General features: G+C 46.5%; 2 protein-coding genes across 6 annotated transcripts in view; one reads left to right on the top strand and one right to left on the bottom strand.

The window, feature by feature from the left end:
* HSF1 (heat shock transcription factor 1) overlaps positions 1 to 13,761 on the bottom strand; it is a 43,535-nt gene extending 29,774 nt beyond the window's left edge. For 2 of the 3 annotated variants that reach the window (XM_068237850.1, XM_068237852.1), the window contains exons 1-2: positions 13,546 to 13,761; positions 6,136 to 6,289 (exon numbers count right to left, since the gene is read on the bottom strand). In XM_068237850.1, coding sequence (XP_068093951.1) covers positions 6,136 to 6,246 — 111 coding nt within the window. In that variant the 5' untranslated portion in view covers positions 6,247 to 6,289; positions 13,546 to 13,761. Of the gene's footprint in view, positions 1 to 6,135; positions 6,290 to 6,667; positions 6,800 to 13,545 lie in introns of all 3 variants that reach the window. The other variant, XM_068237851.1, reaches the window with a different exon arrangement.
* The window catches only part of BOP1 (BOP1 ribosomal biogenesis factor), an 84,987-nt gene continuing 81,830 nt past the window's right edge, over positions 13,742 to 16,898 (top strand). The window contains exon 1 of one of the 3 annotated variants that reach the window (XM_068237844.1): positions 13,742 to 13,960. In XM_068237844.1, the coding sequence (XP_068093945.1) occupies positions 13,925 to 13,960 (36 nt within the window). In that variant the 5' untranslated portion in view covers positions 13,742 to 13,924. The remainder of the gene's footprint in view (positions 13,961 to 16,898) is intronic. The other 2 variants (XM_068237845.1, XM_068237846.1) reach the window with 2 other exon arrangements.

Raw genomic sequence — 16,898 nt, 5'->3', positions numbered from 1 at the left:
ATGATTAACCTCTCTGTGACCGCCTAACGCAAGATGGCGGCCGCAGAGTGGCTCTCTCGTTCCTCAGTCTTGCCATATGGCATAAATCTCGTGAGAGGCGAGATTTGCATGGAATGAGCGCTCCCTGCAGTCAACACAGCGGTGCACATAGATCAGCCTGCGATCGGAGCTGGCAGGCTGTGTAACGATCGGTGTAACACAGAGAGGATCTGATTACCGGTGAACTGCAGTCTCACCAGGAATACAGAATATACCAGATTATTGGTGATCTGCAGTATCACCGATAATCAGATATATCTACTAACCTCTGGACACCAGAGAGAACAAGTGAGTGTTAGATGCAACAGTATACTTTGAGTACTTCTCCAGAAGTATGTTCCTTCCTATGGCCTAGACTCTCCAGGGGGGAGGAGCTAGGCTGAGGATAGGAAGGACAGAGCGTGAGTGACACCCGAGAGGGAGGGTGTCACTAACAGGTCTGGGAACTGCCTCTAACAGTAAGGCCAATTCTCGAGGTCGGCAAGCCAGGTCGTTAACACACAGACAGATAAGGTACAGATTCAGGAGGCAGATACGGAATCCAATATTCAGACAGGGTTTAGCAACGGAGTATCAGAATGGCACAGTACAGAATCAGGAGGCAGATACAGAGTCCAGGAACGAGCAGAGTTTGGCAACAGGATATCAGAAATAGCAAGGTACAAGATCAGAGTTCAGAGGAATAGTCAGGCAGGCAGAAGGGCATAACAAATAATACAATTCAATGTTCCTAATGCTAAGGTGTGAACGCCTTGATGTCAACACCTTTGGAAACTATGCTAGAACACAGATACAGACAAGGTCTGAGTGCTACCACGTTGTGATCGCAACGGCAGACAACCAGAGAATGACCAGCACCCAGTATATATAGTAAAGCGCTCTCCAGCGCCTCCCCTAAGTGCTGGACCAATGGCAGGTGGTGAAATTGTCAGCTGACCCTTTTCTGGCTGTCATATAAGCTCATAGCTGAACCTATGTGGACTAGCAGTCCCAGCCACACCAGACATGTCTTGTAATGTAACCCTTGACTCAGGCGCGGTGACCGCCGCACTGCTCTCTAAGCGAGCGGCGGTTTCCCCGCATCCGGCCGCAATGTCAGCTGCTTTGCCCTGCGTGCAATCCGCCGCCTCCAATGCGGAATACACCGCTCTGCCCATGCGGCGGTTTCTCCGCGTTGTGCCGCCATGTTAGACGCGGAAACAGACGCCTCACTCTGAGTCCTTGCGGCGGCTTTTCCGCGTTTCCTCACAGGCTGTTATTGACATTTAAAATGAAATAAATGTGTAGAACGCTGTGATCTAGTGCAGCGCTGTACAAAGTAAAGCCTTGTCACTTAACTGTCCCACTGAGGGGCTCGCAATCTAATCCCTGGCACAGCCATAAATTAATATATGTACAGTGGGATGTGAAAGTTTGGGCAACATTGTTAATCATTATTTTTTTTAGGTATAAATTGTTGGTTGTTACGATAAAAAACGTCAGTTAAATATATCATTTAGGAGACACACACAGTGATCTTTGAGAAGTGAAATGAAGTTTATTGGATTTACAGAAGGTACAGACTAACCAGCAAGCTCATGGTGAACCAGAACTCATTGGAGTATGTGAGGGGCTACAATGGTCCTAAAAGCCCCCTTACTAAAATGCTAAGAAAAACCAAATGTTTGCTTCCTTAAAACAGAAATATTCTGTGATAATTCAGGTTGGAGTGAGCTTGAGATGTCTCCCACAATGCATCACTGCTGAATATATGCAAATAACCATTGTTACCCTTAGAAGCATGATTGCATTCCAGCGGTTCTGGAGGTGTGTTTTGCTTCTAAGGGTAACAATGGTTAATTTGCATATATTCAGCAGTGATGCACTGGGAGACATCTCAAGCTCACTCCAACCTGAATTATCGCAAATTATTTCTGTTTTAAGAAAGCAAACTTTTTGTTTTTCTTAGCATTTTAGTAAGGGGGCTTTTAGGACCATTGTAGCCTCTCACATACTCCAATGAGTTCTGGTTCACCATGAGCTTGCTGGTTAGTCTGTACCTGTTACAAGCCCTACTCCATAGAGCCAAATTAATCCATGCCATGCACTGATGAGGATCAAACAATCCAAAACAGTTTGTATGCATGTTGAATTATTATGGCTCTGTACAAATTAACACACTGACACATCGTTGCATTCCAGCGGTTCTGGAGGTGTGTTTAGCTTCTAAGGGTAACAATGGTTAATTTGCATATATTCAGCAGTGATGCACTGGGAGACATCTCAAGCTCACTCCAACCTGAATTATCGCAAATTCTTTCTGTTTTAAGAAAACAAACTTTTGGATCTACAGAAAGTGGGCAATAATTGTTTAAATAAAATAAGCAAGGGGAATACATTTGGGCACTGTTGTCATTTTATTGATTCCAAAGAACTAATTTTTGGAACTCAAATTGGCTTCAGTGTTCTCCCCAGGCTCTTTTAGTCGGGTGCTCTACCCGGCTAGTTTTGGTGACCACCCGGCTGTCATCGGCTCACCTCCTCCTCTGCTATAAGCACAATTGCGCAAAGAAGCACCAGCCCTGCATTCTCTCATCTTGCCCCACCTGGCTACTTTTTCATGCCACCCGGCTGCTATTTCATGCCACCTGGCTGGAAAAAAATTCTGGGGAGAACACTGGGCTTGGTAAGCTCAGTGACCCCCGACCTACATACACAGGTGAATCCAATTATAAGAAAGAGTATTTAAGGGGGTCAGTTTTAAGTTTCCCTCCTCTTAATTTCCTCTGAAGAGTAGCAACATGGGGGTCTCAAAACAACTCTCAAATGAGCTGAAGACAAAGATTGTTCACCATCATGGTTTAGGGGAAGGATACAGAAAGCTGTCTCAGAGATTTCAGCTGTCTGTTTCCACAGTTAGGAACATATTGAGGAAATGGAAGACCACAGACTCAATTTAAGTTAAGGCTCAAAGTGGCAGACCAAGAAAAATCTCGGATAGACAGAAGCGACAAATGGTGAGAACAGTCAGAGTCAACCCACAGACCAGCACCAAAGACCTACAACATCATCATCATCATCTTGCTGCAGACAGAGTCACTGTGCATCGTTCAACCATTCGGCGCATTTTACACAAGGAGATGTTGTATGCGAGAGTGATGCAGAGGAAGCCTTTTCTTCATCCACAGCACATACAGAGCCGCTTGAGGTATGCTAAAGCACATTTGGACAAGCTAGCTTATTCTGGAATAAGGTGCTATGGACTGATGAAACTAAAATTTAGTTATTTGGACATAACAAGGGACGTTATGCATGGAGGAAAAATAACTCAGCATTCCAAGAAAAACACCTGACACCTACAGTAAAATATGTTGGTGGTTCCATCATGCTGTGGGGCTGTGTGGCCAGTGCAGGGACTGGGAATCTTGTCAAAGTTGTGGGACACATGGATTCCACTCAGTATCAGCAGATTCTGGACACCATTGTCCAGGAATTAGTGACAAAGCTGAAGCTGTGCTGGATCTTTCAACAAGACAACGACCCTAAACACTGCTCAAAACCCACTAAGGCATTCATGCAGAGGAACAAGTACAATGTTCTAGAATGGCCACCTCAGTCCCCAGACCTGAATATAATTGAAAATCTGTGGTGTGAGTTAAAGAGAGCGGTCCATGCTCGTAAGCCATCAAACCTGAATGAACTAGAGATGTTTTGTAAAGAGGAATGGTCCAAAATACTTTCAACCAGAATCCAGACTCTCATTGGAACCTACAGGAAGCGTTTAGAGGCTGTCATTTTTGTAAAAGGAGGATCTACTAAATATTGATTTCATTTAGTTTTTGTGGTGCCCAAATTTATGCACCTGCCTAATATTGTTTAAACAATTATTGCACATTTTCTGTAAATCCGATAAACTTCATTTCACTTCTTAAAGAGAACCTACACTAAGAGGGATATGGAAGTTTCCTTTTAAACAATACCAGTTGCCTGGCAGTCTGGCTGATCTCTGTAGCTGCAGTAGAGGCTTAAGGTCCATACACACGGCTGATTTTTTTAAACGTCAGGTCGTTTGGACGTCCCATTGTTCAGTCGTCCGGACGTCAAATCAGGCGTGTGTATAGTCCGTCGTTCAGCTGATAAGACTGGTCTTGAGCGATCCGCCTGGCGGATCGCTCAAGACCAGTCTTATCAGCCGAACGACGGACTGTACACACGCCTGATTTGACATCCGGACAACTAAACGACGGGACGTCCAAACGACCCGTCGTTTAAAAAAATCAGACGTGTGTATGGGCCTTTAGTCTGACTTCAGTGAGAGCACCTGATCTGCATGCTTGCTGAAGGGAGGTGGCTAAAAGTATTAGAGACACATGATCAGCAGGAGAGTCAGGCAACTGGTATTATTTTAAAAGGAAAAATCCACATCCTTCTCAGTTTAGGTTCACTTTAAATATAACTGTGTGTGTCGCCTATATGATATATTTAACTGGCATTTTTTTTATCCTAACAACCAAAGATTTATACAGGAAAATCATGACGATTAACAAGGGTGCACAAACTTTCACATCTTACTGTATTGTGTAATGCATGTAACGTTGTCTAGGGCTAATTTTGCGGGGGGGGGGGGGGGGGAAATAATAAAAAAATCCTCCGTTCCCCGCCGCGGGTCACCCTCCAATTATTTGTCTAGCCAGACAAATGTCACTGTGGTTGCACGGCCGTGGTCGTGCGCGTCCTCCCTCGCTTCTCCAGGAGCTTACTGTGTAGGCGCAGTACGAGAAAGCTTCGCACTGCGCCAGCGCAGTAAGCTCCCAGAGACGCGAGCGGGCGGCCATGGCCATGCAGCGACATTTGTCTAGTTAGACGAATAATTGGAAGGTGACCCGCGGCAGTGAACAGAGAATTCTTGAGTGACAGCGTGGGACAGGATATCTGCAGGGGGCCATTAGAAGCCCCAGGTAAGTGACACTTTGTCTTTACATATTGCTACAGAATCCCTTGAAAGTTGTGAAGTGCTAAATTGTAAAAAAATGGCCTGTTCACCTCGGGTCCTTAAGTGGTTAATCTCTCAGAAATTGGCCTTGTGATGCCTCGCTCCTGCCCCCAAGTGTAAATATGCCCCCCCATGCATGCATTTATACCATACCATTCCATTGTCACGCCCCATGGTGCCCGTCTGTCTTCCATTTGCGCCTCACGCGCTGCCGGTGTACAGCATGTGACGTCACACACACCAGCAGCATGTGATCGCAAATGGAGGAAGCGGAAGACGGATGGGCACCGTGGTAGGTGACAGCGGACAGGTAAAGTATAAATGCATGCACGGGGGGAAGAGCACCAGGTGTTCCTTTGCATTCTTCGCTTCACATCAATTTTTTTTTTGTGTGGTCATGGATCCGCTGTCTGCACCGCACAGGTCGCCATGCCAAACAAGCACTACAATATGAATGGAAGCCTTGGCAAGAGCCTGTTAAACTGCTGGGGCTCCCAACTGGACATGAAACAGACCAATGGGAGTCCTTGTAGCTTAATAGGCTTTTGCCGGGGCTCCCATTCGTACTGTGGCGCATATCTGCAATGGCGATCCGAGGTTCAGCAACCAACACAGATAAAGAGAGAAAGTGACAGATAAAGGCAGAAGGTGACAGAAAAGACAGAAGCGGACAAAAGAGACACCGCCCGTTACCATAGGCTTATACTGATTCCATCAGGAGGGGAGTTATCTGATTTTCTACCGTAGCTACATGTGAATTATAATTATAAAAAATGTAAAGTGAAGAAATACCCCCGGTTTAGTTTACCCAGGACATCTAGCCCACTGTAAATGTTCTGGTTCGGTTCATTGTCATCATTCTGATTCCTGCATCAGCTGTGCTCCTCCATCAGCCATGCTTGCGCAGTGGGTGGTCACTGGCTGAGTCTGCAAGCTTTCCAAGGGGTACAGCGTCTGAAGGGAGCAGTGTGCAACAATAGTGAGGGACCAGGAGGACTACAGGGGTCTAGAAGTCCTAGGTAAATTAAACTGGGGACATTTTTATTTTTTTTTTTACTTAACATACGCTTAAAGGTCCACTGTACTAAATTCAGTATTACAGAAAGACTGTAAGGTGTTTTTACCGGACTCCAGCATATGAGAGGGTCTGTGTCAGGGTCTTCTACCAATGTCCATAACTTGGCAAGAAAAGCGGGCACATTGCTGCCCCCGGTGGTGCTGTGCGTATCCATCATAAACAGGCTGACGTGGAATCTCTGAGTGCAGTAGAAAGAAATGCTGCAGGAAATAAATAAGACGTTACATTACATCAACGCACTGGATGGGTGATTATTACAGACACACACAGGTGAAGCTATGAAATCTGGCACAGAGGGCAGTCAGAGTACAGAGCACAGGTAGGCCTGGTGCTGCAGGACACACAAGTTCTGTACACAACAACAAAGTACATCTGAATAAAATGTGGTGAAAAACTGAAGAGCTTAATTTCTCTGCAGTCTCTCTAGGGGATAATATTAGGTCACTGGGTTTATGGTGACTGATTACACATCACCGGACATTATTTCATCCATATGGTACTCACCAACCCTCAGTATCTTCAAATGCAACCTTAAAGAGAACCCATGGCGAATAGGGGGTAAGAATAGACCTTCTTACCTCAGAAAAAAAGAAGCCTCGGTATCCTATAGAAACTTTTTAGCTCCTGATGCCTCTTGCGGCAGGAGCAAGAGATCAGTTTGGTCAGGTGACAGATATGCAAGTCTCTGATTTGCCAGTCATGATCATGGGCTGAAACAGGATGTGATCACAGCAAATCAGAACGTTTCAAGTTACTTTGCAAAAGTAATAAGAATGCCACCAAAATATGTTCTGTGTGTGGGGGTGGTGGTGGAGTGGAGGCAGAGATTGAACAGAAGTATATACTCTTAGGCCTCTTTCAGACGCATAGCTGAGCTGTGCATTCGTCAAGCAGTTTAGTGCCCCATCTACCGCCATTTAAATGCAGTTTAAATGCAGTGAATGACAGCGGTTGTAATACCGGGCATGTTAGGGCTCGACATGTGGAGGTGTTATTCCGCAACAGAAAACTGTGACATGTCGCATCTACCATGCTTAGTTGTAACTCTATGGGTGAGCCGCCTATGGACAGCTAGTACCAAGCACTAAGAAGTGCCTGTATGCAGCATGAGAGCAGATGATGGGCTGTGAATTCACCGCCTTCAATTGTCCATCTGAAAAAGGCCTTAGGGTTCACATTCATGGCACGGGGGCGCAGCACAGGGGCAGGCATGGCGGCGCAGCACAGGGGCAGGCATGGCGGCGCAGCACAGGGGCAGGCAAGGGGGCGCAGCACAGGGGCAGGCATGGCGGCGCAGCACAGGGGGGCAGGCATGGCGGCGCAGCACAGGGGCAGGCATGGGGGCGCAGCACAGGGGCAGGCATAGGGCGCAGCACAGGGGCAGGCATGGGGCGCAGCACAGGGGCAGGCATGGGGCGCAGCACAGGGGCAAGCATGGGGTGCAGCACAGGGGCAAGCATGGGGCGCAGCACAGGGGCAGGCATGGGGCGCAGCACAGGGGCAGGCATGGGGGCGCAGCACAGCGGCAGGCATGGGGGCGCAGCACAGCGGCAGGCATGGGGGCGCAGCACAGCGGCAGGCATGGGGGTGCAGCACAGGGGCAGGCATTGTGGTGCAGCACAGGGGCAAGTATGGGGGCGCAGCACAGGGGCAGGCATGGGGGTGCAGCACAGTGGCAGGCATGGGGGTGCAGCACAGTGGCAGGCATGGGGGTGCAGCACAGTGGCAGGCATGGGGGTGCAGCACAGGGGCAGGCATGGGGGTGCAGCACAGGGGCAGGCATGGGGGTGCAGCACAGTGGCAGGCATGGGGGTGCAGCACAGTGGCAGGCATGGGGGTGCAGCACAGTGGCAGGCATGGGGGTGCAGCACAGTGGCAGGCATGGGGGTGCAGCACAGTGGCAGGCATGGGGGTGCAGCACAGGGGCAGGCATGGGGTTGCAGCACAGGGACACCCATGGCATGAGCCATGCCTGCATCCCTCCAGATGCGCCTCTGCTTGCGCAGGGCTAGTCAGAATTGAAAAGCTAATCATTAGTTGACAGCTAAATTCGGTATGAGTTAAGCATTTATCCATTAGCCTTTAGAAAATTCCACTTCAGGCTCTGCTAATTCTGGTAATTATTCAGTAGATCTAAAACAAAGAACTTTTATTTAATTCTAGACACCACACTGCCATGTATAGCTCTAAAAAGGAGAGCCATACACAATAATATTGTTACAAGCAGGCCCAAGGTGTTGGCACTTGTCTACTTTAGTGGACCCAGCAGGAAACCTCATAGGGAAATTCACCTCGCTCGCTTTCTCAGAGACCACAAAGTACCACATTCATATTTTCTGGTTAAACTTGATGGACTCAGGGCTGTGGAGTCATTACAAAAATCATCCAACTTCTCAGTTTCTGATTTCACCGACTCCGCTTTGCGTATTACAATCTTGTACATTGAAAATATGTAACATAAAAGGCATTTCATCACAGCCAAAGCTTAGGAATTTTAAAATTGTATTAAGATTGCTTCTGCTTTTGGGAACAAAAAGCTCCTGGCTAGAAAGCTGACAATCTACCCTGTTAGCCATCCCGGCCTGCCATTGCCAAAATGAATGCCCCAGCATGTCGTCTGTATAAGATTAGTCCTTGGTAAGAGTACTTGTAGAGAGGATGCAGACAGGAACAAAAAACAGTGATGTGCAAGTACTCTGCAGGAGAATGAGAGGATTCTTCCTCTATTATGGTACACATTCTTCAAGCACAATCTAAACTAGGTTTACAGGTGATGGACAACACCTCTGTTTTCAACCTTCTCAGTGGATTCCCAAACAGCTCTGCGCGGATTGCATATTATTATTATTTCGTATTTATATGGTGCCAACATCTTCCGCAGTGCGGTACAGAGTAGAAGCCTGCATCAGGTCCGGTACCCACCAGTTACCCGAAATGCAGGTTGGGTTCGGATACCCATTTTGATTTTAACTGGGTTGCGGGTCGGGCGCAGGTCTGCGGGTGCAGGTACCAGATTCACCAGAAAGGTGTATATGGGTCGGGTGCAGGAAGTGGGGCTGCAGGTGCAGGTCTGAAAAATTAGACCCGCACAGAATATCAAGTCGAGTAACTGCGGGTCATCCGAAATGCGGGTCGGGTTCAGGTACCTCTTTTGATTTAATTGGGTTGCGGGTGTTATCTGTATGTTTTGGGGATGTGGGAGGAAAGTGGAGTGCCAGAGGAAACACACGCAGACATGGGGAGAACATACAAACTCCTTGCAGATGTTGACCTGGCTGGGATTTGAACCAGGGACCCAGCGCTGCAAGGCAAGAGCACTAAATACCATGCCACCGTGCTGCATATGTAGAGTATTTACTGTGTAACTTTATTTGTAGTCGTCAAACCCAAATTTAACAACATATACAACATATCAAACGGATTGATTTCATATGCACAGGGAGTGCATAAATTTGTATAAACCTGCATTAACGCAGAATTATTTGCTCTAGTCTACTTTAGGGTACCCAACAGGAAACCTCATAGGGGAATTTAGCTGATGTGATTGGGTGGACAGCACCGTCTCAAACTGCTAGGCTTCCAATAGGTTGTGGTAAACTACACCCACACTATTCAGCCAATCACAACGCTTTATGCTGTAGAAGGTGCTGTGACTGGACAACTGTTCCCTAGGAGGTTTCCTGCTGGATCCCCTAAAGTAGACTAGCGCCACATTATTTGCATATTACTGATTATCCCTACTGATTCCTGAGTACACATCAGATATACAGTCTCAATCAGATATGTATATCTGATTTTAAAAATACAATAGGCTTGATTCACAAAGCGGTGCTAACAGTTAGCACCCTGGTGAAAAGTCCTTTATCACGCCTAAACTCAGTTTAGGCGTGATAAGTTTAGGCGTGATGTAAGCACCAACTGGGTTAGCACCGCAGTGCACAGCTGATCAAAAGTTTTGCGCTAGCAAAGTCTGGTGCACTTCGCATAGAGTTTAATGGCGCTGCTTTGCGCGCGATCTAAACTTATCACGCCTAAACTTATTACGCCTAAACTGGCTTTTCACCAGCGTGGTGCAATGGTTATCACGCCTTAAGTCTTTTACTGGGTTAGCACCGCTTTGTGAATCGAGCCCAATGACTTCTTTATTGCAGCAGCATAAATACCTTGTTTTTTTGTTTGCTTTACAATTTCATTTTTGTGAACTAAGCACTGCTATTACTGTATTTACAATTTATGATGATTATTATCTGAAAAATAGCACATTTCATTATTAATTACAGTTTAAATCTAGAGTTGATGCACGTCTTCCCAACTCCAGGCACTTAAAATTGCTTTGACTCCAACACCACAGCCCTGAACATATGTCTTTTTTTTTTCAACGCAAATAACTATGTAGCTTTGCTGTAAATGTCTGTGTTATTGCTGGATTGCTGAATAAAAAGAAATCGCAAATCATCCTATATATATACACTAAATGACGCACCTGCTCAAGCACACCAAAACTGCCACAGGGCGACACATCCATTGTTTATTATATAGAAATCCTGGCAGGTCGGCTATTAGTTGAGCAGTTGCTGCTTGCTCAATGTGCAGTTTAACTGTCAACTGAATTTAGTGTGTCCATGCCATGCATAATGACTTCCTTTGTTTAGTATATGAGGGTATGTTTCCACTAACCATGAATTTGCATCGCATCAAAACTACAGCCAATGCATGTCAATGGAGTAGTTTACATTAAATGCAAATTTTCATTTGCGATGCAATGCAACCCAAGAATATTATGGATGGCATGCTGCACAAAACCTGTCCAACCTACATTTCCGATCTTACTCAGAGGTACACACCTTGCCGCTCACTCCGCTCTTCCAATGAACTTCACCTAACCGCCTCCCGCATCACCCAGTCCCATGCACGCCTCCAGGACTTCTCAAGAGCTGCTCCAGCACTATGAAACTCCCTACCTCCACCCATTAGGGTAGCCCCCTCCTTCAACATCTTCAAGAAGGCCCTCAAAACTCACCTTTTCACTCTGGCCTACCACCCCTCACAAGTGCTCTAAGGCTGCTTACACACAGGGACGTTACAGGCGCACGTTAGTGCAGCCTGTAACGCTCCCCCAACGCACAGCAATGTAACACAAGTGGGCTGTTCACACTGCCCACGTTGCGTTACATGTAACGCTGCACGTTGTAGTGAAAGTGCAGCATGCTAAGGCGTTAGAGCGGCTTAAGCCGCGTTAGACTGTTTGCACATGCTCAGTCGTGTTGGGGAGGAGCGCAGAGAGGCCAGGCACATGGCTAATTAATATTCACTGCACGTTGTGACGTGCAGTGTTTACTTCCTGGTGGGGCCGCTCTGTGCGGCGATTGGCCGGCGGGACCACGTGATGCCGCATGCGTCCAAGAGTACGCATCACGGACGCCAGAGTGAGCTGCACAACGCAGCTCACTCTGACGTCCACATCGAAGAGCACCAGGCCTTGCGTTAGGTGCACGTTATGCGACCTTAACGTAGCACCTAACGCAACGTCTTGGTGCGCAAGTAGCCTAAACCCACAGCTGAACTCTGGTCCCCTAACTTTCGTGTCCTTACCTCTCCCTCTAGATTGTAAGCCTTTGGGCAGGGTCCTCCTCCTTTTGTGTCCTACCTGATCATGCACCTCCATTACTGTAAACCCACACTATGCATCTGAGTGAACCTAACTTGCCTAATCTCCATGCTCCCATCCAGTGACTGACTAAGCATTACCTTGTACTCATACTGTGCTGCATGATCTGGTCTTTCTTGTATTCATGTATTGTCATTTTGCTGTATGCCACCCCTAAATATTGTCTGTAACCTAAACTAATGTCCAGCGCTGCGTAATATGTTGGCGCTTTATAAGTACAATAAATATTAATAATAATTTCCGCAGCGCGCATCCATTCCCCTTAACCAGTGTTTCTCAAACCAGTCCTCGTGACTCCCCAACGGTGCATGTTTTGCAGGCAACCTCACCTATGCACATGTGGGGTAATTAGGATCTCAGCTAGTTGAAGCTAAGATGTAGCTGAGATCCGAATTACTTCACCTGTGCATAGGTGAGGTAGCCTGCAAAACATGCACCCTTGGGAGGTCACGAGGACTGGTTTGGGAAACACTGCCCTAAGCAGTCACAGACAGCCGCATCCGGATTTCCAGAAGACATCCAGTAGCCACCTGCAGCTGGATGCGATCACACCTGGCCAGTGGAAACGGGTCCTAAAGGCCACTAACGGTTCAATTTCTAGCAAAAACTCGTTCAAACAATCAGAAATTCTGATCTGTTGATGGGCACAATCGATTACAAACAATTATAAAAACAGTCATCCGATTGGATTTTTTCGTCAAACCAAAATTTGGATTTTTTTGTTGGTTGTGATAGATAGGAAGCAAAGATTGGTTAGTTGATGGTATTGTGAACGATTTTTCTTCTGATCAAAATTATCTGATCGCTTAAACGATTTTGGGCTAGAAATTGGATCATTAATGGCCACCTTAAAGATGAACTGCAGTGAAAATAACGTAAAAAAATAAAAATGCTTAATTTTTACAATATTTATGTATAAATGATTTAGTCAGGGTTTGCCCATTGTAAAATCTTTCCTCTCCCTGATTTACATTCTGACATTTATCACATGGTGACATTTTTAGTGCTAGCAGGTGATGTCAGTGGAAGGAAATGCTGCTTGCTTTTTTGGCAGTTGGACCCAGTTGTAAACAGCTGTTATTTCCCAAAATGCAATGAGGTTCACAGACAGGAAACCATGGTCCTGACATCACACTGTGGGAGGGGTTTCACCACAATATCAGCCATACAGCGCCCTCTGATCTGTTTGTAAAAAGGAAAAGATTTCTCATGTGAAAGGGGGTATCAGCTACTGATTGGGCTGAAGTTCAATTCTTGGTTACGGTTTTTCTTTAAGACTAGTAAAAAGGCCCATCTTTGAAAACGTGTGCCAGGCCACACACCCCACAACACATGCACCTGTCCCCCTCCACTTTCTGAAGTCCATCCGCATGCCACACATGCACGCCGGGCACAACCAGGACAGGGCTTTTATTATATAGGATATTGTAATGGGAGGGTGGAGAGAGGGGTAGAAAGTAATGGGTGTATGTGGGGGGGGGGGGGGGGGGGGGAGAGAAGGACCTAGGAATTTAGACATGGAGAGAGGGGGTGTATACTATTCAAGGACAGTTATAGGAGAAATACTCTTTGGGGCAGATATGGAAGACAAATAATACAAGTTTTGTAATGAGTTTATAATTAGACAGGGTGCAGCAGTAACACTCACACGGGGTGAGGGAGAACACTCACACGGGGTGAGGGAGCTGCTGGGGGAATCAGGCGCAGTGCCTTTCCCCTCACAGTAACGCTAGTGGGAAGGAGCACCCGGATTGGGGCGTGTCTAGAAGCACAGAGAATGACAGTTACCCGGTCAGTGGGTGTCAGTGGTCTCCTCAAGGCCCCCGGGTGAGCTGCGTACAGGAACAGGCCTGCGCTGCACTGGTCGCCGCCATCTTGAAACGTCTCTCCGCCCCGCGCTCTGCCTGCGCATGCGCAACCGCCATCTCCTTACACCTCCCTCCTCTCGGCTTCCGGCGGAGCCAAACGCTCTTCTGCGGCCGCCATCTTGCTACACCCAAACCAACGCCGCGGCACTGCAGAAGCGCCTCCCACATCGCCTCAACCAACATGGCGCTCAAGCTTCCGGCAGAGCGATGGGCGTGGTCGAGGCTGTGTACGGCGCTTCCGGTCCATGCTGCCACTTTCCTGCACAACGTGTTCGTGAGACGCCGGTCTGAAGTGAAGCATGAAGAGGAGGAACGCCACCGGGGAGGCCGTGAGTGTGAACATGCCGGTCCTCCATGTTACACAGCGCATGCGATACATGTCGTGCTCTCCCGTAGCCTGACTCCAGTCTCACATACTGCAGCTTATTATTCATAGGCGTATTTTTTCCATCCTGGTACTTGTAGTGTCACTTTCTTGTGTGAATCTTCTGCCCCTCCTCTTTCCTGGATCCAGTTTCTGTCTGTCCCTTTTAAAAGAGTCGTATCAATTGTGAGTTGTCATGAGCTCAAAATTCTCCCAGCTGGCATATTTCCACTGACCTAGAAATAAACTCAGTTCAACAAACCAAGTAGCTGGGATCTGGCTAAAGTGGGATTGTCACCATAAAAATCTAATTTTAACAGCGACTGGTCTGAGTGATAAAGATCTAATCCTGCATTCAAAACTTTTTCTGCTGTTATAGTTTGGAGTTATCACATACCTTAGGAACACTGGCCCTTTAATAGCTATTGCTAAACAGTTGCATGCTGGGGGTTATTTTTGCATACATATGAATACGGCGCCGGTAGATTTGGGTGCAGGATACAGCCAGTATATGGCTGATCCTGCTGCTGCACAAGTCCGGGCCGTGTTAATTACTATTCCCCATCCAGGCCTCCATGGATAGTGGGGAATGATGTAATTTGGCTTCCAGCGACTGCTGGAAGCTGAATTATTGTGTTTTTTATGCAACTTCGGCTTTGCTTCTGATGGAGCCGACGTTACTCACTGAGTGCCGCTGTAGAAGTGATTGCCATTATAGTCTATGGTGGCGCCGACTGCGCCCAAATCTAGCAGCGCTGAAAAGCACTGCTCTGTACTTTTTATCTATTATATTCCTCCTATTCCCTTTATTACCCTGCTTAGCTGAAACATGATCCGCTGCTCACTTGTGTTTACAAGCAAGGCTGCGGTGACTCAGACATTGGAGGAGAAAAGAAAAAAAAAGTTAAGGGAAGAAATGACATCAGTATTTAGCCTCAAACTGTGGGCAAAAGACATGGTTCCCACCAGGAACAGAATTCTCTTCTTTTACTATACAGTATAAAATTCACTGAAATAAAAACGTGGACAGTACAATACATGTTATATAAGTAGATAAAGGATTAATCTACATATGTGTTTTTTTTCCCTGGCATAGGCTATCATTCATAAAGCATTTCCGCATGCGGAAATGCTTAAAACAGCTGACTTTACCGACCACTCGGCAAAGTCAACATTCATAAAGCCTCTTTCCGCATGGAAAAATGACACTACCGAGCAGAGTGATAAATCACCGCCTTGTGCATTGATTATCGGTACAAATGTAGGAAAATGTTCATTCATAAAGATCACCGCAAGCGGTGTGAGGTCGGGAAGTTCCGCTCCCTCTGATGTGGCGATACCAATGTAAATGAATGGAGACACACAGACCTCCCAGGGAGCTGCAGCAGAGCGGAACACGGAGAAATGTATCAACTCGGCAGCTTCCGTGTCTCCGCCTGCCTACCGCCAACCTAGTTCGGGGAATCTCCGCACTGCTACCGCAACTGGATACTTTTTTATGAATGCCCACCCAGAAGTCTAAAAATCCGCCAGCGGTGTTTTCCCGCACTGATTCTCTTTACCGACAGCCTGTTCATGAATGATAGCCATAGTATGGCTGATCCTACTGCTTTAACAGGAGTTGACAAATCCTTCCTTGAGTTGTCTGTTAATGATACGTTAATGTTGTCTGTTAATGATACGATTTCTATAGGGAACATAGTGATAGTAACAAGGAAGAGAAGAAAGTATACAAGTATGCCAAGTATTACAGATGTTTAAACAATTTGTACACAGTGTTAATTATTTCAGAGAGGATTCAGAGTTATCAAGTTTATGGCGGATGGGAAAAAGCTGTCTTTCAGTCTGTTTGTGTGTGTGCGGGTTGATCTAAAATGTTTACCTGATGGAAGGAGCTCAAACAAGGCATTTCCAGGGTGAGTGTTGTCTTTGATAATGTTTTTGGCCCTTCTCAAGCTGCGAGTATTATACAAAAGTTCCAGTGATGGTAGTTCAGTGCCAATAATGGCTTCTGCTGTTTTAACAACTCGCTGCAGGGCTTCTCTAGTAGGCTTCGTGCAGCTGTTGTACCAGGCCGTCATGCAATTGGTCAGAACGCTTTCTATAGTGCATCTGTAGAAATTAACCAGCAGCTTCTGTGGGAGGTTAGCGCTCCTTAGTTTTCTCAGAAAGTAGAGGCGTTGTTGTGCTTTGCCAGTTAGAGCTAAAGCATTGTCAGCCCATCCTTCTCTATTTCTTAGGCTACTTTTGCATATACAGTGCATTGGGCAATATAATCACCTGACAAACACTATGTGATTATATTGTAATGGTACGTTCACATTGGCGCCTGTGCAATGGCATCTGTCAGAATAACGCAAAACATGCTGGTGCAGTATTGGAAAACGTGTGTTTCCATTTGCACAGAATCATGCTTTTATGTGCTGTATGACTCTTATTGCACATGAAGGACTTTACCCTCAACTATGAGGCTGTTTTACATGGTACACCCCAGTGTAAACCTAGCCTTACTTTCCCTGACTGTGGTGAGACCTTAGAATGTAAAAAGAGACCATGCAATGACAGTATTGATCTACTGGTGGCACCAGGCAGAGGGGCATGTAGTTACAATCTATGAGATCTTTTACTTTCTGTCATAAGAGGAAATGCAGTAAACGCTCACAGGCAGTTAAAAAGTAGTTACATAGTTACATAGTTATTTTGGTTGTAAAAAGACATACGTCCATCGAGTTCAACCAGTACAAAACTCCAGCCCGTCCCCCACATACCCCTGTTGATCCAGAGGAAGGCGAAAAAACCCACAAGGCATGGTCCAATTAGCCCCTAAAGGGAAAAATTCCTTCCCGACTCCAGATGGCAATCAGATAAAATCCCTGGATCAACATTATTAGGCATTACCTAGTAATTGT

This window comes from Hyperolius riggenbachi, chromosome 5 (assembly GCF_040937935.1).
Source record: "Hyperolius riggenbachi isolate aHypRig1 chromosome 5, aHypRig1.pri, whole genome shotgun sequence".
NCBI lineage: Eukaryota > Metazoa > Chordata > Amphibia > Anura > Hyperoliidae > Hyperolius > Hyperolius riggenbachi.
The sequence above is the reverse complement of the archived record's forward strand: the minus strand, read 5'-3'. Positions and strand labels throughout refer to the sequence as shown.